General features: G+C 37.1%; 1 protein-coding gene across 1 annotated transcript in view; it reads right to left on the minus strand.

Annotated features, from left to right (window-relative positions):
- The window catches only part of PRKN (parkin RBR E3 ubiquitin protein ligase), a gene marked incomplete at both ends in the record, with an annotated part of 525,235 nt that overhangs the window by 374,711 nt on the left and 124,626 nt on the right, over positions 1-25,898 (minus strand). The window contains one exon of the mRNA XM_081998560.1: positions 13,243-13,358. Coding sequence (XP_081854686.1) covers positions 13,243-13,358 — 116 coding nt within the window. The remainder of the gene's footprint in view (positions 1-13,242; positions 13,359-25,898) is intronic.

Raw genomic sequence — 25,898 nt, forward strand, 5'->3', positions numbered from 1 at the left:
ATGAACATATTTCTTGAACTATTTCTCAATCCCTCCTTGTTCTACCAGGCAAAATTTTATACCAAAATGTCCCTGAAATAGATCCAAATTCTATAATAATATTTTTGATGTGTAATTAGTACATTGCCCCAGACCTCGATTGAAAGCAATATGTATATACTTGCCCTCGAATTTCATACACTTGGTATTTTCCCAAAATGTTTATTTGAATTCGGCATTTATGGAATGTGATAACAATATCTACTGAGCTTTTACACTGAAGAATTGAATGACTGTTAAAGACATTATCTAGAACAATAGTTACTGTCCCATATTAGATTAAGAGAATATATGAAGTGTGAAGCAACATTTAATAAAGTTCCCTGCATATTATGACAGGTTCTCTGTCTTATGAATAGTCCTTCATGTATCTGATTTCAGAAATTGCATCCTGGTACTTTTGCCTGACACAGCAAGTTCTGTAAATTAAAGTTTCTGCAAATTAAAATTATTCTGATGTGTACATATTTAGGTTTTTGCTATTAGACTGCTTCATTCTTCCTCTAACATGTTCACTCTTGTTCCTCTATGCTATAAATGTCAGCCAATCTTCCACAAGCATTTTTCCTTCCAATTTTTCTTAAATTACAATAATTAAAGAGTTTGACAATACGGCTATAGCAGATGTCAATGATCTTACTATGATTTTATGACTAAAAAATAACCTAGAAAAAATGAACCATAGTTGAAAGCAAATGTTCATGTTACTTTTTTCTCTGTAGAGCTTTAAAAAGCTAAATATACAGAGTATTTATTCTTCTGTATATCTGAAGCTACAGCTACATTCAATTTTTGTAGATTTTATCCAAAACAGAGCAGCCCAAAAGGTTTATTCAATTATCAATGCAAATGCTAACAAATTACTAACTCTGATTTTCTGTCAGAAACAGATTTAATAGCTCTGTTTTTCCATGTTAAACAATTGTCTTACAAAGTCATCTTCCAAAAATTAGGTTTTAATGGCCTTAAGTGTTCACCATTTTTCAATGCCCTTTATAGGAATGTTTAGGAATTCACTTATTTTTATTTGGCTTCTGCTTCAACAACAGCCTACATTCTCTATATCATCTTCAGTACACTGACTTGTCTATATCTTCTCCATTTCTTTTGTCCTAGTGAAACGCATTTCTTTCCATTTTGATAAGGGACTAAATTTCTCAAAACTAAATTTAATTTAATAGATACTAATTAGTAGCAACTAAAATAATTTATGTTCCACATATGTTCTTTCTCTCTAGGACACTGAAAATAAACAATAAAAGAAAAAAGGAGAGTTGGATAAATCTGAAATTGAGAAAATGAAATTGAGAAGATGTACTGTATCTCATAGAAATTTAGAAATGCACATTACAGAAATCAGTTCACAATAGAAATAAAATTCAGTTGTGCTTGTCTCAAATACTCCTAGCAGTGACCGTTTCAAAAACACTTAAATGTACCAAAAGTCATATATGTACAAATATATGTATAAGTGTAAAAAAAATCAGTAATGAGTCAAGACTTCCCCTTCCATGGCTCCTTCCTACTTGTGATAATTTCATTCAGTTAAGCAGAAAATGAACACAGTTTTCTGCCTTTACTTCTGCTGATGTCAAGTTAATTAGGACAGAGTAGTTCTACCTCCAAGTAGCTGGAGAGCGGCTGAGAAGAGGTCATGGCTGGGAAACTACAGAAAGATGTAACAATAAGTACACTCCTCATTGGATACCGTGGACTGTCTCTCACGGGTCTTTCGGATTTCAAATTCGCCACAAATATGGTGGGAACACCACACTGGGATGAGGTCAAGGCTAACTGTATGAGGTTCAACAAGGCTAAATGCCTGGTCCTGCACTTGGGCCAAAACAACCCCAAGCAATGCCACAGGCTTGGGGAAAAGTGCTGGAGAGCTGCCCAGTGGAAAAGGACCTGACGTTGCTGGTCAACAGCCAGCTGAATACGAGCTAGCAGTGTGCCCAGGTGGCCAATAGCATCCTGGCCTGTATCAGAACAAGTGTGGCCAACAGGAGTAGGGAAGTGATCGTGCCCCTGTACTCGGCACTGGTGAGGTTGCACCTCAAATACTGTGTTCAGTTTTGGGTCCCTCCCTACAAGAAGGACGTTGAAGTGGTGGATGGTGTCCAAAGAATGGCAACAGAGATGGTGAAGACTCTAGAGCACAAGTCTTACGAGGAGCTGCTGAGGGAATTGAGGTTGTTTAGTCTGGAGAAAAGGAGGTTGAGGTGAGACCTTATCACTCTCTACAACTACCTCTGAAAGGGGGTTGTGGTGAGGTGGGTGTTGGTCTCTTCTCCCAAGTAATAGGACAAGAAGAAACAGCCTCAAATTGCTCCAGGGGAGATTTAGATCGGATATTAGGAAAAATTTCTTTACCGAGAGGGTGGTCAAGCACTGGAACAGGCTGCCTAGGAAACTGGTGGAATCATCATGCCTGGAGGTATCTAAAAGGTGTGTAGATGTGGTGCTTAGAGACATGGTTTAGTGGTGGACTTGGCAGTCCTAGGTTAACCATTGGACTTTATCTTAAAGGTCTTCTCCAACCTAAATGATTCAATGATAACTGAGTAAAATGGGAAGCTGAGCAACATTCCTCACAAAAATCAGCTTCTTGGAGAAATAAATTAGTAAATTTAAAAGACATGTTAGGTTTTTTTTTGTATATGCTACTGATCCACATGTGTACATATACTTTTGTGTATGTATAGACAACTAAAATGCAGTGTTTTATCTGAACTATAAAAAAAGGCAATTTTCTCACGATAAAGACAGGTTATTTCTCTGTACTTCATTTCCAAAGAACATTTATCTGTCTCCCATCTTCCATCAATGATTCATTAATGACACACTGAATGTTAGTTACTAAATGTCAATTCATTAAAAACATTAAAGCAGTGACTTTTTTTTAATAGGGCAGATTTCTCATTGTTGCACTTGATTTTGTAAAGTCTTCTTCAGCTGTCACATTCACATTCAATTCCTTATTGTTGCCTAGTTTTAAAAAATTATAAAAGAAGGTCAGAGACAGTAAGAGGCAATGGTCTAACAGCTCTCATCTCACTGAAGTACAAGATTAGCCAAAGGGCCAGCTGCTCAGCAGACAGTAGCAGCTGAAGTTCTTCCACAAAATCTTCCCATAAGACATCAGTTGCAACCCGAAAGGAACATCTATCCACAATTTATTCACCTTGTTCCTTCAGACCTCAGGTCTCTGCTGAGATTATTAGGCTTGCTAATTAGCCATATTTCAATAACTCACCTTCACAGGTGATACTATCTGTCCAAAGACAACTCTATTGTGACCTCCAGTAACATTTCTCATAAATCACTATACTGTTATCAGATGGCAATAATATTCAGCTATTACTAACCTTGTCCAGGAGCAAAACCAGAGACAAAACCTCTTTGTCTTCCATGTTAACAAATTAATTTTAAAAAGAAAGAAAATAAGTCAAACATGTGAACCTGCACACATCTAATGACAGAAAAGGCATACTGTGGGCTTGCAAGTTTCAAAAAATGTCTCTTTGAACAACATTTCACAAACATCTGCTATTCTGCTTTTCCTAGATATTGCAAATGATTTCTAACTTTTAGTACTTGCACAAAAAAAAAATTAATTAGCTAATGTTTTTCACTGATCGCTCATATGCAAGTAGTCATACTCGTAAGGCTTCCTCAAAATATTTTGCAAGTGAGGTTCACCAAATTTTGCATGTGGTTTACTGGGATACCTGACAGATTTCGGTTTTAAAACTATTAGTTCATCCAAATACATTTAAACTATCAAGTCTTTCGGTCTTGCAACATGCATTAAAATACATAAGCTAAGAAATCTGCAAAAACAGCTCACTGTATTAATCATGCCATAAATAAGAATGGCAGAGAAGATAAATCTAATGTAGAGCCTTGTAATAGTATTCTGCAATCTGCAGGCTTTAGGTAAAATTTCAAATGAAAAATTAAATTGATAGGTACTGCATCCCATATGGAGATGCACAATACTGAAATAAATTCAAATTAGAAATAAAATTAACTTCTGACTATCTTAAAAATTCTTAGCAGTGCCTGTTTCAAAAACATGTAATCATACCACAAGTCATATATATTTATATTCAGAAATATATGGACAAGCATAAATAAAGCAGCAGGTAGTCAAGACATTCCATTTGTCCTTCCTGTCAACTGTACACTAACTCGTGCCAAGCAGAGAAAGGATTAAGGTAGAAAGACTTCTGGACCATAAAGAAGGGAAACTAGGCAGGGTTTGTTCTCCCAGATGGAAAAGAAAAGTTCATGCTTTACGTTTAACCAAGGAGACAATTGAGGTTGCATAAAATCCTCCTCACTTGTCCCCTGCCAGCAAAGGACTCTTACAATATGACAGCACAATAGCTTTGCCAATCTATTCTTCACAAACCTGTAGAAGCTGGAAGCTGTCTCAATGAGACGCAGTTGCAGTGCAGGTCTTTGTAGATTCAGAGGTACAACAGTAAGAATTGCAACGCTGTCCTGTCACTGCCATAGAGGCTGCTGTATACTAGTGGTTACAACTAAATGGCAAGGTTAAGGCAACTGAATTTCATGCACAAGGCACATCTTCCAGAAGCCCACAGTACAAGTGTTTGAGTCCAAAACCCAGGGTGTGTGCCACTAAAGAAATTCAGGTCGCGTGCTGGCATTATATTAGATTTTGTTCACCTTTCAAGATACCAGCAAAAGTGCCAACAAAATGTTTTCTCTGCACCGTTTTTCTTGCATCAGAACTCAAATTGTTACAGCTGTAACAATCAGTATTCTATAGGCTACTGTATTGGAGGAAAGAAAGAAATCTCTAAACCAATTAGTAACAGTTCTTAGTTTGACATTTGATTAATTTCTTACTTTAAATAAGTGATTCTTAAGAAATCCCATTAATTTCAGGAGTGTTAGGAGAGAAAGCAGTAGACATCGTCCCTGATGGTCATAGTACTTAAAACAAAGTAGATTTAATTCTTAACATATTCTTTTCCCACTGCTCTTTGAAGTACTCAAGGTATATAAAGACAACAGAATGTAACAGGTAGAGATTTGGAGAGACCACATTATCAACACAGGTCACAGAGAAGGAAAACGTACTTTAAAAAAGATGATCTAAATACAGATTTAATAACTTGCTTGGATCATAATGAGCCAAGAGGTAATTTTAGGATCCTATACACCAGAAGTGAAGAGAAATAGGAATTGTAAGTCTAGAATAAGGTGCTATTTCTGAAAAATATCACATGGGCAACGTCTTTTAATGGACACAGTCTCCATTTTGATCTCAGAAAGGAACAGAAGATCCCTGGTAAAACTCTCTTCAAATAACAGCAAAATTGACCTGAATCAATTCTTTGGTACAGCTTCTTCACTTTGAAAATATTTCCAGTTCAGATATGGATCCTTATCAGAACCTGAATTTTGCAAATTGTCCCTTTAGCTGCAACATTTGATTCTGATCATGAAACTAAAGATTCTGGAATTATTTGTATTTTAAACATTTTGAATACCATGGCAGATCTGCTACCTCATATAGTTTTTGTCATATTCACTGCTATATTCCTCTGATATTCTTTCCTTTTTTTTTTTTTAAATCCAGACTGCATTAATACCAGCTATTTACAGAAAGAAAGGTACGGTAAATTATTTCAGACATTTCTAAACTGTAATAGAAGAAATATTTTACTTCAGAGCAATGTACAATGACAATGCACAGTATGAGACAGCATGTAGCAGTCAATAAAGAACTTGGCACATGTTCTATATCAACAATAATGTCAAAGATCAAACCCCAAAATATTACATTACAAAAATCTTAATTCCCATAACAACCTGGGCTAGCTGGTCTTCCCTTGGCAGGTAAAATCCACAATCAAATATCATTCACATTACATATATATTTATTGAGAAGCAAATGATTCTATCCCTTACCAATTTGGAAATACTACCCCACAAAAACAAAGCTCGTAAGTCTCGGTCCTGACTCTACAGTAACGGAAATAAGTGAGTAGGAGCAACTGGGGGATGGCACAAATTGCTGCTAAAAGGAAAAATTTTCTAAGTTGTACTTTTTCTTCAGAAAAAAAAGAGACTGAAAAAAAAGGTGGCTGATTAAGAGCTAATGAAAAGCTTAGGAGACTCAAAGTAGTCCCTCCAGAACCAGATTAACACACAGTTATCCCTAACGACATGTGGAGCCATTCATTCTTTGTTGACTGAATAAGAAAAGACCTGCCTACTGAATTTCTAACAGGACTTGCTACAGTACATTCCCTTTGAGTTTTTCCCTCCAAGTATTGACCTCTCCAATACTCTCCTGCCCATGGAGCCTCATGTGATCACAGTCTGAATTTATGTGGCTGAAAAGAATTATGATGAAGACTTTACATTGCAGTTATCCTTGAAGAACATATAGCTTATGCTCTTCTAACTCTCACCACTAGGAAATGAAGCTCTCACTTCAACTCTAGTATGAGGAAGTCTGAAGAGCAGAAAAACATATTACAAGAATAGGAAGTAAAGAATCATTTGATAAAAATTGTGATAGCACAACAGCAAATACTTCTCCTTCTGGAGAATTCTTTCTACCTATTGAGTGACAGCAAGCCCTATATATCTTTTACACTTATCTGTATCTGTTGGAAGCTAGAAATAATGGTGCCTTTAGGAATTGTACCCTACCTAGTTTGTGAAAGATGACGTGAGGCACTTCTGTTCTGCACGTTTTATTTTTACACTGCTTAACACCGCTGTTATTCCTGAGCTTGATTTATGGGTACCCTGGGGTACTCCTAACCCCTTTTGATGTTATTTCTACTAGAAACAGTTGACAAAAGCACATTTCCCCTTGAGGACTGCACAGTTTTACTATTTGTTTCAACTTTCAGCCATTTGCTCAACCTATTAAAGAGCTTCTTCAGAGACATAAAATAGCAACCCATCACCTTGAATGATACAGAAAAAAATAAATGCATAAAGGTTGCCAATTCACACTAACTGTAGATAAGCAGAATACATTGGAAGGCATTATGCTACATGGAATACTGCCTATGGATTTAGCATAACCCTACAAGGGTATTTGGCTCTGAAGTATTTCACTCTGTTGGTCAGAGCTGCATGAAAATATTCATATCAAATATAAACCCAAGGCGAACAGAAGGTGTGTCTGATGTAAACTTGAGAATAAAAATTGGCAATAGGCTTAAATATTACTTCCACTTTGTATTTTTTCTATATACCATAGAGTACACTACTACTCTAAAAATGATTTTTATGAGCTCTGCAAACCTCACTTAAACCATACATATGCTGTGTCAAGAACCTTGGAGCTTAACTACTCTGCCTGTGTTAGACTAACTGGTCCATGATAAATGGATGGAAACAATTAGAGAAATGGTATATCTTGCAGCAAACAGTAATACTTGAGAAATACATAAATAGTACCTGGTTGTTACCTTTTCCTATTTCAATTTTTTTGGCAAAAAGGAAGAGAAATGTATATTGAAGAACAGACAAAAAAAATTTTTCTGTAGTGAAGCTAATACAAAGTTAATAGTTAATGTACCAAACACAGTTGTTCCTTTTTTCCACCTGAATGCTATAGGACAAAAGCAGGTTTCACAAAATACTACCAACTGCAGTGCCATGAATGCTACTTCTCAACTGCATAGGAGTGTTGGAAAGTAATCGCCAGCACAAATACATATAGCCACCTAAATCTTAACTACAGTAAAAAGGTTATGGATACTTGTGTAATGGCTTTGAGTTATGTATAAATATTCCAAGAACCCTAGGTAGGAGGAAAGAATTAGAAAATCGAGCAGAGATTTTGTAAGTAGCCCAAGAATTTACAATGACCTTTGTGCAACACTGATAATTGATTTCATTGTCCAACCTCTAGCTGTTTGCAAAATGGGCTTACCTTTGATCATCCTTGCAACTTGAAAAGAAGAAAATCAGAAATAGAAACTAAATTCACAGCTTTAATTGGAAAATTCTCTCATTCACCCAAAGATATATGTGAAATTATATTTCAACAACTCACAAAATTGGCCGTACAAAAAAATGAAATAGAGTAAGGTCTTCTTGGTACCTCAGTTCTTAGTATCACCTACAGATGTTTAATATTACACAAAACTGCATAACAGACTCTTAAGGCTTTAAAAATCAAACTTCTGAAAGATAATGAGCATTTAATGTACAGATACATTCTCAAAACTTGAGTTATCACAGAAATATGCATTCAATATTTTGATGTGATGAGACAGCACAATTTTCTTCCATTTTAGTTCCTCTAACATTCCCTAGAGAAGGGTTTGGTTTTTTTTTTTTTCTTTTAAATAGAGAGGAAAGCTTAACAAAATCACAGTAAGTTGTCAGGAACAGACAACATTTCCTGCAGTCTAGGAATACTTAGAGTTCTTGAGAACCAGTGGACACAGGTCCTGGAGATAGATGCTGCTTATCCCACAAAGCTCAACTATTAGTTCAGCAGTTTTACCCCTTCGTTGTACTTCATGGTGTTTGGTGACCTCTTTTGATGCTTCCCAAGCCCTACACAAGGAATACTAGGACATGAATAACCCTTTTCCATGTCATCTTACTACTAGGATAAAAAGTATACTTTCCTTGCAGATCTAGTTTCGGCCATGAGCCTTCAGGTTTTGGCTTCAAGATTATCCAAAGCTGGCTGTTGGATAAGAGCCAGGCTACCTATCTCAGCACTATGTAGAAAAACCCTCAGTCATTGCCATTTGGCTTGGGATCAGGGATCAGCCATTGGTTCTCTTTCACTTAGCGGTACAGACTTATATTAAGGCTCTGTACTGCAATAAGTCAGATCATTCCTCTTGCCCAGTGAACTGTGAGAAAGAACAGGAGCACTAGCCACTTGTAAATAGTTTAGTCTACACCCTTCCTGCAAAATTTGACAGATACTGATATCTGGTCTTTAACCTGTATGTAGGAGCCAGTTCTGTAAATACACCACAGAGGATGTTGCCAAAATAAGCTCTTTCCAGAAGACACACCATACAAATCAGTACAGAGTTCAAGCATCCCTTGCAGCTTTTGACCACCAACTATCATTTTGCAATTCTCTTTCGTATATATTTTCATGCAGAGAACTGTGCTACCTGCACTGAGGCAGAGTCAATATAAAATAGTTTCACATTAGCTAACCATGAAAGAGAGGAGGAACTGAAATAATATTGCCTACTTCCTGCTGATTTTATCCTGTGCAGTTCCACAGGCCAGTACAAAAGAACTGCTCATGGGTATAGGGAAATTAGGAGGTGTGCAGGAGAACAGAGATCACTCACAAAATCTCATGAAGTATACAATAAGGCAGAAAAAGAGAATGTCATCATCATCATCAATGACATAGGCAGTGGGATCAAGTGCACCCTCAGCAAGTTTGCAGATGACACAAAGCTGAGTAGTGCAGTTGACACACCTGAGGGACAGGATGCCATCCAGAGGGACCTGGACAAGCTCGAGGAATGGGCCCATGTGAACATCATGAGGTTCAACAAGGCCAAGTGCAGGGTCCTGCACCTGGGTCAGGGCAACCCCCAGGACCAATACAGGCTGGGGGATGAAGGGATTGAGAGAAACCCTGCCAAGGAGGACTTGGAGGTACTGGTAGATGAAAAGATGGACATGAGCCAGTAATACGCACTCGCAACCCAAAAAGCCACCCATATCCTCATCTGCATCCAAAGCAGCGTGGCCATCAGGTCAAGGGAGGGGATTCTGCCCCTCTACTCTGCTCTGGGGAGACCCCACCTGGAATATTGCATCCAGCTCTGGAGCCCTCAGCACAGGAAAGACATGGACCAGGCAGGTCCAGAGGAGGGCCACAAAAGTGATCCAAGGGGTGGAACACCTCTCCTGTGAGGACAGGCTGAGCGAGTTGGGTTTGTTCAGCCTGGAGAAAAGAAGGTTCCAGGGAAACCTTCTTGCAGCCTGCCAGTACTTAAAGGGGCTTAGAAGAAAGGTTGGGACAGACTTTTTAGCAGGGTCTGTTGCAATAAGACAAGGAGTAATGGTTTTAAACTACAAGAGGACAGATTTAGACTAGACATGAGGAAGAAATGTTTCACACTGAGGGTGGTGAGACACTGGCACAGGTTGCCCAGAGAGGTGGTAAATGCCACATCCCTGGAAACATTCCAGGTCAGGTTGGACAGGGCTCTGAGCAACCTGGTCTAGCTGAAGCTGTCCCTGCTCATTGCAGGGGGGTTGGACTAGATGACCTTTAAAGGTCCCTTCCAACCCAATCTCTTCTACGATTCTATGATCATTTCACTGTATCACTTGAGGAACGAGAGAGGAAACCTACACCTATACCTCTAGGAAGTATGAGAAGTCAAATTCTGGCTACATAAATTTATTAGGGCATTTGCAACCTTTAAAATGGTAAGAAGGCTGCTGGAGTACTCTCCTGCTCACTCTTGGTATAACTGATTTCACTGCCTCCTGCCAAACAATTACTTCCATGGCCTACAAGACATACTGAATCAGGAGAGTTCCTTTGACATTTTGAAGATTGAAGGGGATACAACTGCTCTGCAGGCTGTTTTTGTAATATCTGCCATCTAATCCTCTCCTCATGCCACAGGCTTCAGAGATCTTGCTATGATCAAATAATATCCATCAGCCATTCAGAAAACTAAACTGAACTTTCATTATCTAGAAAGTATCTCTCTGCTCCGTAACAGAAGACAAACCTGTGAACAAATTTATGAACAACTGAATGTGCTACGCAAAATAAGAAGACTGAAAGACTTATGCGTATGAGTAACTTCAAAGAACCTGTTCTCATCATGGATCAATAACTAGGAATTGCTACTGCCTTGTCAGATGCTCAGGCATCCAAATCCTACCCTGTTTCTTAGGGTACTAGGTCAGAACTCCTACAGGTTTTTAGAAATAAAATACTTTAAGATCACTTAACATCTCAGAAGGTGTCTTGTAAGCTAGAAAGAATCTGTACAACATAAGACCAACAGGGAGACATGTCTTCATTCCCTGTTTAGTTGTATAAATCCAATAAGCTTATTCATAAATCAGATTGTCTGCTGCATCAACAGTCTACTGAAACTTAGGTGTCTCAGTTATTTGATGCCTTAATTTAAATTAATGATAGTTGATATGCTTTTGTGACATTTCAATAAATAGTCCCACTAAACTTTACCAGTTAAGTTTAGGAAGCCAATAGTTAGTCTTGGGAACAGTTCAGCTAAGCAAATCCAGAATACTGTCTTACCTCTTTCTTTCCTTTGGGATTTTGCCACAAAACAAAAGAAAAAAAATTACAGCTTCATGAATATGGTGAATAGGTCTGTACTGAATATATAAATCCAGGAAAATGTCAATATATCCATTTCAAATTTGACTGAAATTATTATAACAAGTTCTCAAGCCTAAGTAGGCATATTTATGGCTGATGTTCTTCCCTCTTGTTCTTGGGAAAAGGAGAAAGCTGCGCTCAGAATGGGAACTTCGTATTATCCTTAATTACAGAGAGGTTAATACTGTTGCATACCTCAGTGTTGGGGACAAGCTAAGTAATTCAGCATGTGCTTCCTGCAAAGTGGTCTCTGAAAGTGACACACTGGCCATGCTGTAAATGCTGTGTACACAGGAAGTGATGGACACCACATTATTCTCTTCAATGCACAATTTACTTTTAATCTCTAACTAAGACTAATTTTCTTCAGCCAAATAGTGTCAGCAACCAATTGGCTGCTATCAATGCAGCAACATGCAAGCACAACATAATAGAATTATACTAGTCCTGGGGCAGTATCAGAACAACCACCTATTATTTTCAATAGGAAGTTTACTTCCAGGAATCCAGCTTCTTTTCACGAAAAAGGTATCTCCTAACAGTTTCATTCACGCCTCCTGCTATCATACAAGATTTTTCCAAATTCTTTCTTCTACTGCAAAATACAGACCAATCAATATCAATACTTAGAGTGTGGCATGGTGTTATTAGTTTTGAGGTTCCACCTCAAAACATTTCCTAATCAGCAGATAAATGTGTTTCAGGTAATTCTTCATAACAACGGTAACTGTCTTTCTCGGACAATTGGTTTTTAATGCATGCATTTACAAATAATGGTTTTCTTGAACGTATGTGCCCAAATACCATACGAAAAGATGGATTACAGTATTTAAAACTGTAATAAACAAGAACATGAGAACAGATGCATCATAAGAAATTTTGCTTTGATTTCTAAAACAAACACCAAAAAGTTCCTTTCTGCAGGAACTGTTTGTCTGCCTTCACTCGCTCTTAAATATGGATTAGCAGCAAAGACCTACACACTTATGCAACTATCTTGAGCACTTGACATTGTCATTAGAATCTAAGCAGATAGATTTCCACCTGCAACTCAACTCAGATACAAAAATATAAATTGTAATCAAACCAGCAAAATAAACAACACTTGTGAAAATATGGCCCATTTTCCACCATGATACCAGGGGAAAAAAAATGTTTTAAAAGGTGTACTGGTTTTGTCTGGGACAGAGTTATTTTTCTTCATATAGTTAATATGGGGCTATGTTTTGGACTTTTGCTGGAAACAGTGTTGAAAATACAGGGATGTTTTTGTTACTACTGAGCAGTGCTTACACAGAGTCAAGGGCTTTCCTGCTCCCACACCACCACATCAGCAAGAAGGCTGGGGATGCATGGAAAGTTGGGAGGGGACACAGCTGGGACAGCTGACCCCAGCTGACCAAAGGGATATTCCATACCATATGACATCATGCTCAGCATATAAAGCTGGGAGGAAGGGAAAGGAAGAGGGGGACATTCGAAATGATGGCATTTGTCTTCCCAAGTAACTGCTACACATGATGGAGCCCTGCTTTCCTGGAGATGGCTGAACACCTGCCTGCCCATGGGAAGTGGTGAATGAATTCCTTGTTTTGCTTTGCTTGTGTGTGTGGCTTTTGCTTTACCTGTTAAACTGTCTTTATCTTAATGCACAAGAACTTCCAGTTGTTTCCCCATCCCACTGTGGGGGGAGTGAGTGGTTGCTTAGTTGCTGTCTGGGGTTAAACCATGACAAAAGTAAAACCAGCAGAGGGAAAACAAAGCTCTTTGAAAGTGGTAAGTACTCTGAAGCACTGAGACTGTGTATCTCTGACACTTTTCATTGTACTTACCTAATATCTGTGCATGTTATACATGTGATACAGCGACTGTTTGTTGTAACAAGGTTCAAAGCCACAGATGTTTCACTGTCAGTGGTTGGGTGTGCTCCACATTTAAAGTAAAACTCCTGAAATATTGAAGGAGAGATAAGGAGAAGATTACATACCTGCCGCTCATGTGTTCCCTTTATCTTAGGCTAACTGACATTTGAGACAACAGACAAATCACCACTGCCACCAGAAAGGGAGGACAGTCATTAGGAAAGGTTTACAAGGAATCTCTTCCAAAAATACCAGTCTAGGTGTGTATTTTATTCAGTGATATCCCTAGCGAAGAAGATACCTACTTGTGTACTAATTTGATATCAGTGTGATACATTCTGTGATTTTCTGAATTAATAGGGAAAAAAATTACTTCATCTTGACTTCATCTAAGTATAGTCAAAGGCAGAATACTAAGCATTGTCACTATACATTAATATTTCCACATATTTTTTTTGTTACAGATGTTACCACTTTCTGAACTCTAATATACAGAATTTCAGTTCTAAATTAGTAAAGTCTAGCCTTGCTTTTGTAATGTTGAAAATCTATGTTATGATACAATTTTACCATCATATTAAAGGGAAGCTCTAGCTCTCTTGGGACACATATTACACTTGTAGTTATATATTATTTTGTGCTTGAATTAAGTTGCTTTAGTCTATACCGCTCTATATTGCCTCTTAGACTGCTTTCATTAGCATAATACTTTGCACACAACTGTGTGCTTTGTTGTCTTTCCCATTGCACCCCAGGGAAAGCCATACCAATCATGCTGTTCTTTGGTAAGGTTTTGTTATAAGATATTGTTTTCAATGTCCAAATCTATAAGTATGTAAATAAAAGCAGTCTGAAGACATATGCTTTGCAACAGGAGCCACAGATGACAGTTTGCAATTTCTTTGTTCCCATGAGACCTCTTTTCCAGCATCAAATTAAGGAAGTTTGTAATGAAAACAGTGAGACTGTATAAATGAAGTGTGAGCTGGAAAGTAAGGGTATAAAAGCATAAGAAGAAATGACGAGAAGGTGGCATGAAAGAATGACAAGTGTTGATATCATCAAGATCACAGGTGACTCAAGACACCCAGACTTGCAGGGGGGATCCTAAGGAAAAAAAGACAAAAAGGAAAAAAAGAATAAACCGCAGCAAGAGAAAGGGACAGGGAGACAATGAATAAATCAGCAGCATTTCCTAATGACTCACAGAGGTGGGACAGGACAAAGGAAAATAAATTAGTCACTGTCAACTTCTTCAGGGTGCAAAAGTCACATCCAAAACTCAGCATTAAGAACAACCCAAAAGCTGTGAAAAAGACTTGCTAGGTGGTGTTTCCTAGTGTCATCCCAAGTTCCTAGCTATATCGACACATGTTTTAGTGCTCGTGATTATGTGAATATAGGACAGTGAGTGCAGCTGAATGAGATCAGTTTTGTTTAATACAAAATCACCTTCCTCTCTATACCGCCTTGTACTGAGATTTACTACAATGTTGTACTAAAATCAGTCCAGTAAAAAGCTCTTTCTCACTGCCTTGAGCCTTGCTGTAGGGAGTTTTTTGGCTGCAAAACAGCTGTCAACTACTGTTTTTTCTCAGTAGTTATCGTTTAGATATATTGTGTATTTCTACATGAGACAAATATAGTACTATGCAGTAATACCTCTAATGTGGAATCTTGTAACTGGGATATGAGAAGTATTAATACAACCTTCCTCCTAGGTTAGTCAATCCTGCTTCTCAGAGAAGCACTGATATATGGAATAGATTCAACACAAATAAAATATTCAAACTCCACTATAAGTTAAGGACCCACTGCCTGAAGCATGTGTCTGAAGCAGCAGTTTAAGAGAGATAAGGGGTAAGAGAGTAGTATAAAGGCAAAGCTATTTTTTAAAATTAAGTAATTGTTCACAAAACTTTTGAAGTAGTCACCTATACATATTTATATACAGCTAACTTTTTTTTAATAACTAAATCATCTTTCTGTCCTGTTCCATAACATCAGGAAGTAATCCCAAGCAAAAAAAACCAAAGTCTTGTCTAAGGATGACTTTAAGCACAGACTTTCCATGTTTTTTTCTCTTATTCAAGACCCAGTTAAACACACAGCTTTTAAATACCAGCTCAACTTGGAGCATCTCAGCAGTTGAGAATAAGTCAGTGGAACTACACATTCATCTAGAGTACATGAAAATCTTAGGCAACCTGTGATTTTAATTTATTTTCACCCTTTGAAAGTGTATCCATTAATCTTTATATTATTTGATAACAGGTTTTGGAGCTTGGGTTTTCTTTGCCCTTTAATTTTATTTTACTTTTGTTTGAATTAAATGCTAAGACGGATTGCTTTCAATGCAGAAGTCTTGAAAATATCTCCTTGCTTCAGTACATGTTCTGCATACAACTAGGAGAATATTGACAACTCACTATTCCAGAACAGGTAAACTATGGGCAAAGAAAGATATTTTTTGTTAAAATTACTTACCTACTATAATAAAACTTTCTTTGCGTCACAAGCAAAAAGAGTAATAAAGGAAGTAAGCTCTAAAACACTTAAAAAAAAATTAGGTCTAAAGTTATGTTTTTAAAGAGCATCTGTTTGACGATCTACTTGCTTTTTTTAACACCTCACAATGGGTATAAGTCTCTTGCCATGAAAGCTGTTTAATGAAGATGGAAAGGAAATAAAGCAATACATTTTTTATTCCATATTCCAAGATACATGGAATATTGCTTACAAGTGAGGAAAAAACCCACAAAACCAAAAACCACAACCAGCCACCCCCACCCCCCGCCACCAAGCACACCTCTCCTGTGAAAAAAGGCTGAGAGAGTTGGGGTTGTTCAGCCTGGAGAAGAGAAGGCTCCGGGGAGACCTTCTTGCAGCCTGCCAGTGCTTAAAAAAGGCTTGAGAAAGATGGGGACAGACTTTTTAGCAGGGCCTTTTGCAATAGGACAAGGGGTAATGTTCTTTTAAACTAGAAGATGGCAGATTTCGACTAGATCTAAGGAAGAAATGTTTCACAATGAGGGTGGTGAAACACTGGCACAGGTTGCCCAGAGAGGTGGCAGATGCCCCATCCCTGGAAACATTCCAGGTCAGGCTGGACGGGGCTCTGAGCAACCTGGTCTACTTGAAGCTGTCCCTGCTCACTGCAGGGGGGTTGGACTAGATGACCTTAAAACAGGTCTCTTCCAACCCAAACTAATCAGTGATTCTGTGTGATTCTAAACAGTCAAGAGTCTTGGGCTACATTCCCAAAATACTTTCTCTGCAGTGTTAGGAAAACACAAGTACAGAGAAGTAATTTACATCCCAAAAACTGCTTTAAGAAAAATTCCTCTACTAATCATACTTATGATGTGCTTTGGTGTTGCTGAATGGAGAACATTGTGGAATATGAAAATAGTATTTGAAATAAAAAATATTGCCGCTCTCCAAAACTATTAATTGAAAGACTCCCTGCTTGAGTAAACTGCAATTAAAGAAATAGCAAATCTTAATATTAAATGAAACAGAACAGAGGGCTTGCCAAAATTACAGAAAAAAGAATCCCTCAAGACTATATGTCAAGTATTTGTTCAGAAGAAATCATCAAGATTGAAAAAGTCATTTATAGCAAATGTGTTGAGAATAGCAGTACAGTGAAACTAGCCCATTTATAAAATATTCACCACTGAAAAGACAAAAGTTATCAACACTCAATGCATAAATCTATAAAATCAACACAACAGTCTATGTCTGTAGGCCCGAGACATCAGTGCTATGATGGGAGTCAAAATACAGTGAGAAATTAGAATCTCAAAAACTCAGTATGCTGAGTGCCTGACAGTCCTGGTGTAGTGTGGACTACATCTCCACATTTTATTATTTTTTTTTTAATCATAGTAATACACATTCCAACTATTTGAAAGCTTTTAAAAATTTAAGAACTCAATTAGGTTTCCACTTGCAAATAAGAATTTAAGTGGCCTGGTTTTACACATTGCCTAAATAATCCACAAGTATTTGTTACAGCTACCAGATTTCCCAGATCTTCTCATGTACTTCTCATGATACAAGCACAACGTTTTTATGCCAAACCATATAGGTATGAAGTTATGAAGAAAGATATCCCATCAGCACAAGTTCCTTCTCAACTGATCCCAGCAATGAAGTTGCCAAGGGTAAAATATAAGGGGGAAGAGTTTAGCCACTTCTCGCTCTCCAGCCTTGCATGTCATCAGGCATGCAAATGTAGATATTCTTTTATTTATTCTTTCACCCAGTGTATGCTAGCCTAAGGAGGGAAATTTGCTGGATTGTTTAATCTAAATAATTTTTGTTCCAACATTGATCTCCAAACACATGTAGAGACCTTGGAGCCAGCCAGTTTAGGACTAACCCTCTAATTTAGTCACAGATTGTCACATTCATATGAGCAGTTGTTACTTCTCAAGGTTGACATCAAAATGTCTCTCTATACTTATGCTATATGACCAAGTACTTCCAGAATTTTAACCTTATAATAAAAAAAAAAAAAACCAACACTTTGACCAACATAAAAGGGATGGGAAAAAATTCATGCAGTCTCCACCACTATCTGACCACTTTAAAATATTTTAAAATAGAAGAAATCACATTACTCCTTTCTGCACTTGTGTTCTAATTTGGTACTAAAATTTCAGATTAATTTTTTTTTTTTTTGTCAAGTATTTCTGTTCAACAATGAGTAACGACATCAAAAAACTACTGCAAAAGCAGAGACAAAATTTAGTGCTTTTCTTAGTTCTGAAAGTGAGTAGTTTTATGGTCACCTTCTACTGCAGTGAATATCTTTAGATCATTGTCTTGCCTAAAGGCCTAAGTCCCATGAAATTGTGAACATTCTATTTAACACTGCAAATATCTTCCTTTTGGCAGTATATCTGCTAGATTGTTATTCAGAGAAGGGAGCAGGCATTGCTCTTACATACTTTGTCATATTCTTCACTCCTGTTATCACTTTTGTGTCACAGAACATCATAAAAAGTGCAAGGGGGAAGAAAATGTTCAAAGATATGTGGTCAGTGTTAGCTACTTTTTAGGAAACTCAAGTAGAAAATGCTCAAATTTATAAAAAAAAAACCAAACTTTGTTATTTTACCAAAAATATCTCTCCCTAAATTCCATCTCTTCAAACAAAGCAAGGGTTTGCATACCCCTCCCTAACCACTGATGGATGATACGTGAACTGGGTTCTATATGGTCAAGTAACAAATGTAAGTAAAACACCAGTATCATACATAAACCATCAGTGGGAAGACAGGGTCTAAAACAGAATAAAAAACTTTACCCTTTTGATACATGTTCCCCAATCCAGTTTACTGCAATGTCAGAAAAAAAAAACACTGCTCTCTGCTAGCAAATACCAAGATACCTGCACATCAGCTGATATACAACCTACACCCATGAAAACCCAGGTTCCTACCCCTGCTTCTCATTCACTGCTTTGTAAGTTGGTTAAAAATACTATGGTAGTATTTTGTATATTTTATATATATATATATAAAAAAAATATACAAAGATAGCCTTTGTATTTCTTATTCCCTTTTCTTAATAAGCTACAGAACAAGGTGGGGCCCTATGGTATTTTTCCCCTAAAGTACCTAACACACGTGTTTATTTAGGACTGATAGGCAAAGCCATTTATTGATATGTTATACCTATTGGAGGTACAGTTTTCATTTTTCAAATTATCAGCACTCAAATATCCCTTCGTCTGCATTGCCATTGCCTGAATGAGAGAAAACTTCAATGCCATTGTGGCACATTCCTATGATAATGTTTAATTTCCTTTTCCAACTGAAAAATTAAGTAGATATTCAGTGGGTCTGGGGACAGACTGAAAGAAATCCACTTCAGAACAGCTTTGGAATCAAGTATTTCTTCTGGGATGTTCTGGGAAAGACTGGGTTCAACTCTGAGCAGAGACACATCCCAGAAGAATTGCAGGCAGTGGTTTTCCAGGCCATAGCAACATCTCTGTGGCAAAAAAACCAACCCACAAACCAAACCAAAAAACTAACAATCTGTAAAACGTCACTGTTCACATGTGGAATAGGCACTGCTTTTAAAGTTAAGTAAAAAGTGTTAGAAAAGCTGTTTGAATTAGACTGACTAGCTAATATGAGGAAGGCTACACAACCGAAGAATAATTCTTCGTGATTATGGCAATCAAATCTTAAAAGATTTTGTGATAGACTCATGAATGCATTGTATATGTAAGACTGGTCCACTTCTATGAACCTACAGTATTCTGACTACCTCTGGTTACTGAGAGACATCCTCCTCAAAACAGTGATGTGTACTACCACCTTCCCAATTCCCTTATGCAGCTCAGCAGATACTACCAAGAACCTCAGATCAGGTATTGAGCATTGTGAGCATCATCTAGTACCAATTATTTGGTGATTGTTACTCTGCATTGTTTGTTTGTACTAAGCAATGACTGAGACCTAAACAGCTGTTAAGGTCAAAGGAAGAAAATTATTAACCATTGTTCAAATTTTTGCAATATAATTGGGTTTAGAGTAAAAAAAAAATTTAAAAAAGCATTCCTATGGCTACCTAAATGTGAGACAAAGTCTTCTGTTTCTTTTGTGTTTGGAGTTCATCTGGAACTGTTATTGCAATGCTTGTAGCTGAGAAACTAACCTGCCATCGGCACTACTTTCTTTTAAGGCGATCTCCATTCAACGATATTTCTTTCCTACTTGAGGTTCGAATCAAAAATCAAACCTTCTCTCTGTGGATTTCCTGTGATTCATAAACTCAATGCTTGATTGCAACATCAATAGTGTAAACACTCTTCCCTAAACTTGGAAATGCAACTGCCCCTTGGGCATGGCTAGCTGGATCACCTCCTAGGCAAACGACGGATAAATACAGCTTTCAAGGACTGCCTCAGTGGTTATGGACAAACTGTTAACTCATTTTGAGGGAAAGGATTTCTGCATAGTATTAGACCAGCACTCAAGCTGCAGCATATAACTCCTTAAGAACTGTTTCAGCATTAAAGAAATATATAAATTGATCACTACAAAAAGTAGAATAATGTGTGATACATTGCTAATTCTCTATTAAGCAGGACTATAACCAAGGTTATTATGTGACTGCATTTGAAGGTCCTTAGCATATATTTTAGGAATACTGCAATGCAAAGATTAAAGATGTTGGTCACTTTAACCATTCACATAGCAATACTAATACAAGTCTTTCAAAAGCACAATCACTACACTCGGAAAACATTTATTTGCCATAAAAAAAATTCTGAATTTTTCTATTTGAAAGAGAAGCTGCTGTGAAGAACTCCACGCCTGATCTCAGACCTACATATTCAGAATGATATCAGAATAATAAGCAAGAGTGAAAAAAAAAAAAGAATGCCACCAATACCAGCACATTTCTATACAAATTTTCCCAGCCGTTACACTTTCAAAGCCAAAGAATCACTGCTATAGAACATGCGGTAGAAGGAAAGCATGGCAGTTCACAGATGGTGTCAGAAGCGTGAATTTTGAAAGAAATGCCTTTATTGGATGCAAGGAGAAAAACTGATATCCTAGGAGAGCTCAGATATTATACAGTAAGCCTTGTTAATATACTACTGATAATTAACCTGACCTCAAAGATAAGTTGAAACAACTTTTGATGTGAAGAATGACAATAAAGTGCTGATATATTAAGTTTCAATGTCTATAAGAATTTTATATTCATTTAATTTGGCAAGAGACAAAAGCAGCATAAAAATACACAAGAAATATGAGCATCTCTCTAATATATGTTTTCTGACTGAACCCCATTGCCCTTCTCAAAATGCCTCTGGCTAAGAAGAAAGACCCGTTATTCATGATAAAAGCTCTTTGCTTTTAGTATCCTTTGCCAGCTCCTCACTGAGGCTGTCAGAGTATGCTTGGTTTCAGTGAATACATCAACTTAGACCTGCGTGAAGGGTGGGGGGAGAGTGGAAGTCAACTTATTAAATTATTACATTTTTGAGACAAGCACCAGTTTGGGGCAGAAATGGTACTCTCCTGCATTTCTCTAAACTTTCTGTTCAGCAGTAGCAGTTGCAACCTAAATGTGTCCAAGTGACTAAAAGACATTGTATTTCAGAGAAAGAAGTGTCAATACTTCTTTACAATATCTCCTCTTTATTCTTGTTCAACCTCAAATAAGTTCATGGAAGAAAAACATTAGAAACATACAGCTCCTCTTCTTTCAGAATCAAACATATTCACCATACCTTTTATTCAGTTCAGGATATCAAAAACAATTTGTTGTATATCAAATATTTGAACAGATAGGCTATGATCTGAAAAATATTTTGAGTGTAGCAGCATTATGGGAAGGGAAACATACATGTTATTCATAATTCTTTACAAGACCTAGTGTTTTAGTCCTGACCAAGTCACTTAAAGCTAAGCTTTAGGCATATAAAAATATAACTAAAAAGTCCCTGTAAAAGATTTTTTATGAGATGTTTTCAAGGGCTACAAAATAGCGCGGTTCTATTCTCATCATACCCAGATCCCATTTTTATCCACATTCTTAAACACCACCACAACCAATATTTTGTTTACATATTTATTCCCCTTGCCAAGGGACATTTGCATATCTGTTGTTGGCACTATAAAAAAAAAGTTATTGCTTTTCAGTTAATAATTTGTATTAAAATCTAAAAAGAAGAAATGGATAAAATTAAGGTTCAAATAACTGGCATGATGTTATATTAACTATACAAGGTTATAATGACATCTGGCCTCTGGAGATAATGTGCAACTATAGTTTTGTAGGACTTTTGTATGCAAGAAAGGTACTGCATTTCTTGTTACTTATCAGATATTATTCTCTCCTTGTCTACTAGAAAAGACACAGTGGAAACAAAGAGCACAAATGCCTTGGGAATCCCTGAGCTGCTGCTGCCCAGACAATGCTATTTCAACCATCCAGGAAAGCACTCTGTGTGAAAATGACTTTTCTCATTTTTAACAGCAGCATTTCTCATTTGCTTTGCTTGTCTAAAGGCAGCCACACACACTACTTGCTTCATTTCTCTGCAAGTGGTGGCTCAGGCAATCCTGTCACTAATTCTGCTGTCATTCCTTCGAGTAGCAGTATTTCCATGACACAAAGACAGAATGAACAGGACTTTTCAGGATGATCCAGCTCTTCTATCACCCATTTTCTCATAGTATAGACAAAGAAATGAAGGTTGTAGGGCATCATGTCTCCTTATAAAATCAAGCCTTGCCTGGAAGGTTACTCTGTAGTGCCATCAAAGATGGCCATGCAAAGATGTGGTAAGATAGTTGTAAGTAAACAACTTTGAGGAGAATGGCTATGCTTTCTCAGAAAATAACATGAAAAGTTTACACCTTCCTTTCCCTGCAAAAGTGCAAACTCTCCCCTTCCCCTCTCTGCTCTGGACTTTTTCCATCCATGTTTCATTTAGAAATACAATCTCCGATCAACACTAACTTCTGGGCTTAACCAAGACTGCAATTGTCAGGAAGATTAAATTACCTAGCCGAGCCTCTGGAGCCCAACCCAAATTGTTAATTTGAACTTGTTCACCAGGTTTCAGCATGTATGAAACAGTTTATTTTGGAAAAGTTCCTTTGAATTACTTGAGTTGCAGAGGAAGTCTTAGTTCCAGAGTAGCTACTTAGAATGTATTACAGTCATCATATCCTGAACATTAGTGCTGATTTCTAGGACTTACACTTTCCCATCAGCCTCTTTTAAAGTAGAATCCAACTGTTTAAATTTGTTATCAAGTGTTTCCTGTAGAGAATCAACCCTTTACTTTATGCTTAATTTCCTCTGACAATCAGATTTGAATTTTTATGTGAACATAAGCCTCAAAAAGGGCTCAAGGAGGGAAGAAACTCATATACTATGTGATATCAGATCCTCAGGCTGTGCTTCTTACAGCACAAAGTTGTTTGCAATTACAGGTTTGAGTGATTTGTTTCTTTTCCAACCATGCTAACAAGCACTTGGGGTAAAGATAGTGATCAAGAATTCAAAATTACTACAGAATAAATCTAAAATGTTTAAGAAACAGGACTCCCATACTTGAGCTGTAAATACTGCACAGGTAACATTATGTTGTAAGGCCTCCCAAAGCATCCTATCCTGAGTTTTGGAAAAAAGCCCACTGAGTTAACAAATCACAGGTATCTAAGTAAACTACATCATTTCATTAACTAACTGTTACCTTTCAAGAGTATTCTATATGACATTACCTATTTTGTGGTCTAGTCTGTAAATATGGCTCTGTTTCTGCAATATATGCAGTAGATTCCTATCTGTCTGATCCTATTACAATTGAAACATTTAAATTTTGTCCATCCCTTGCTATCAAAGTAACTGATCGGGTTCAAAGCTTGGAAAAAAAAGGTATTTTTAACCCAACAGCCATCTTAAAAAAAATGACTGTTATTTTTGGGGTTTTAGGTTGTCAGCCTTCAGCTGATATCACCAATGTCCTACAGCCTCACATCCATCCATTAACCATACAGATGATCCACAAGTCTGTAACATAGCTGAAAGGCAGTGCTAAGACACCTTTCATTTAGCACTAAGGGTGCCTCAGGGGGAGCATCAGTATTTATGTGAGGACACTGGGCAGACAGAATTAGACTGTAATACTACAGGAGTGGCTCTTTGCCTCATCTCTGCGTCTCAGCTTTGAAAAATTGGATGGTTTGTTCTGTCATCTTACCAATGCCTGCCATACATCAGGATACGAATGAGAACAAACCAGCCAAAACACTGCCCAGTTAACACCAGGAACAGCGAGAGAAGGAAAGGGAGGAAATGGCAGAAATGTTATTCTCTTCCTCTGTATGAGATATGCTTGCCTTTTGCTCTGAAAACTCAAAAATGTACTAATGAATGCTTGGCACCCCTTGAATATTCATTCAATTGGCAATGGGTTTTTTTGAAGTCTCTTTGCCACCCAGCAGCTTGTTGCTTTTCTTTTGAAGCATTTCTTTGCCATGACCATGCATTCTGTTAGCACACCTTTAGCTACGCTGTCCTTAAGTCTTAATAGAGTTCTACTGAATTACTGAGGTTTATGCTCCTAAAGTTCTCCTTTCTACAAAGGTGCTAAAAAGCAGGTCCTGTGTCACAGCTACAAATACACACACACAGGTAATGTCTAACCCACATAAAGCAAGACACATTAAACCCAAAAGTTTGGTGAAATCTGCAAAATTTTTCCAATAATTATTTTTCAGGTTGGTTTGGTTGCCAGAGTTGATGGAGTTGGGAGTAAATTTAGATGTGTTTGTTTAGTTGTTCTCTTTCCCTTGAATCTCTGGTTTGAAACTTTTACTTCAACATGGACTGAGCAGTCAGAAGGAATATTTGTGCTGCATCACACAAACTGAAGCTTTTTTTAAATACCCTGACTGATGCCCCGAACATCTGATAAATAGAAAAGGAGGAATGATGTTAGATAGTCACATGAATAGACAGAAGCAAATTGTTGATTCATATTGCCATCATCCAAAGAGGTAAGATGACTATGTATAAGTTTATACTTAGCTGAAACCAACAAAATTAACTAATCTGTACATAACTCCTTACACAAGGAACATTAAAATTGTTCCTTCCACTTCTGTGAAATGAGATAAAGATGTTTCATTAGTGAGATAAGCATTTTAGATGTTTTAAAAAACAAAATTAGAACTGTGGTGTCTACTAGAAACACCTCACAATCCTGTTATAATTTTCAGTATATAAATGCATGATTTGTTACTTCAAACTTATGAAATACAGATAAGTGTCCAGTGTTTTACATGACTCATACATAAAAAAACCCTGCATGCACCCAAGATTTCATGTTATGGAATCAAATATACCACTACCTAACAAAATGGCATTTTAGGCTACAGTCTTGCAAAAACTTTTCCAAGAGGTTCTTACAGGTTACTAGATGTTCTTGAAAATTACAGAGGGCTCCAGTAAATTAAGTGGGTAGAGGGAACAAACAAAACACGCCACAAAAACCCACCAGAAAACTCCTCTCTGGCTAATCTTGTGCTGCAAAACTCACCAAAACCTTCAATAAACTGAATTTGTTCTCTGGAATTTAGTTTAATATTCTCTGTTGTTGTCATCTTTTTTTAAATATATTTTCAATATGTAATATATACAAATGAGCTAGATGCAATATATATATACACACACACAAGATGAGCCAGAAAACATAAGTCACAGTCAGAAATCCATTATCTCCTCTATAATCTTGTTAAGGAAAAAAGAAATCTTTGTTTGCATTGCACTGTTGCCTATAGTTTCTAGCATTAAAAAATCTGAAAAATGCAGCAAATAAGTTACACAAGCATTTGACACAAGAAGCTTATTTCAATAAGCATACCAATAGAGAAGCCACCAACATTTATCAGTAGTTGACAGCATAGTATCCGATTTGAAAAGGTGTTTTCTATTATTAAAAAGAGAAAGAAGTGGACATTTTTCCTTTGAGACAATACACAGACATATTATCTAGACTAGATGGCTATTTGCATAGCTTTAATATAATGCTGATAGTGTCTTGACAGACTGTTTTCAATAAAGTGATTTAA

Source organism: Phaethon aethereus (genome assembly GCF_964289735.1).
Source record: "Phaethon aethereus genome assembly, chromosome: 3".
Lineage (NCBI taxonomy): Eukaryota > Metazoa > Chordata > Aves > Phaethontiformes > Phaethontidae > Phaethon > Phaethon aethereus.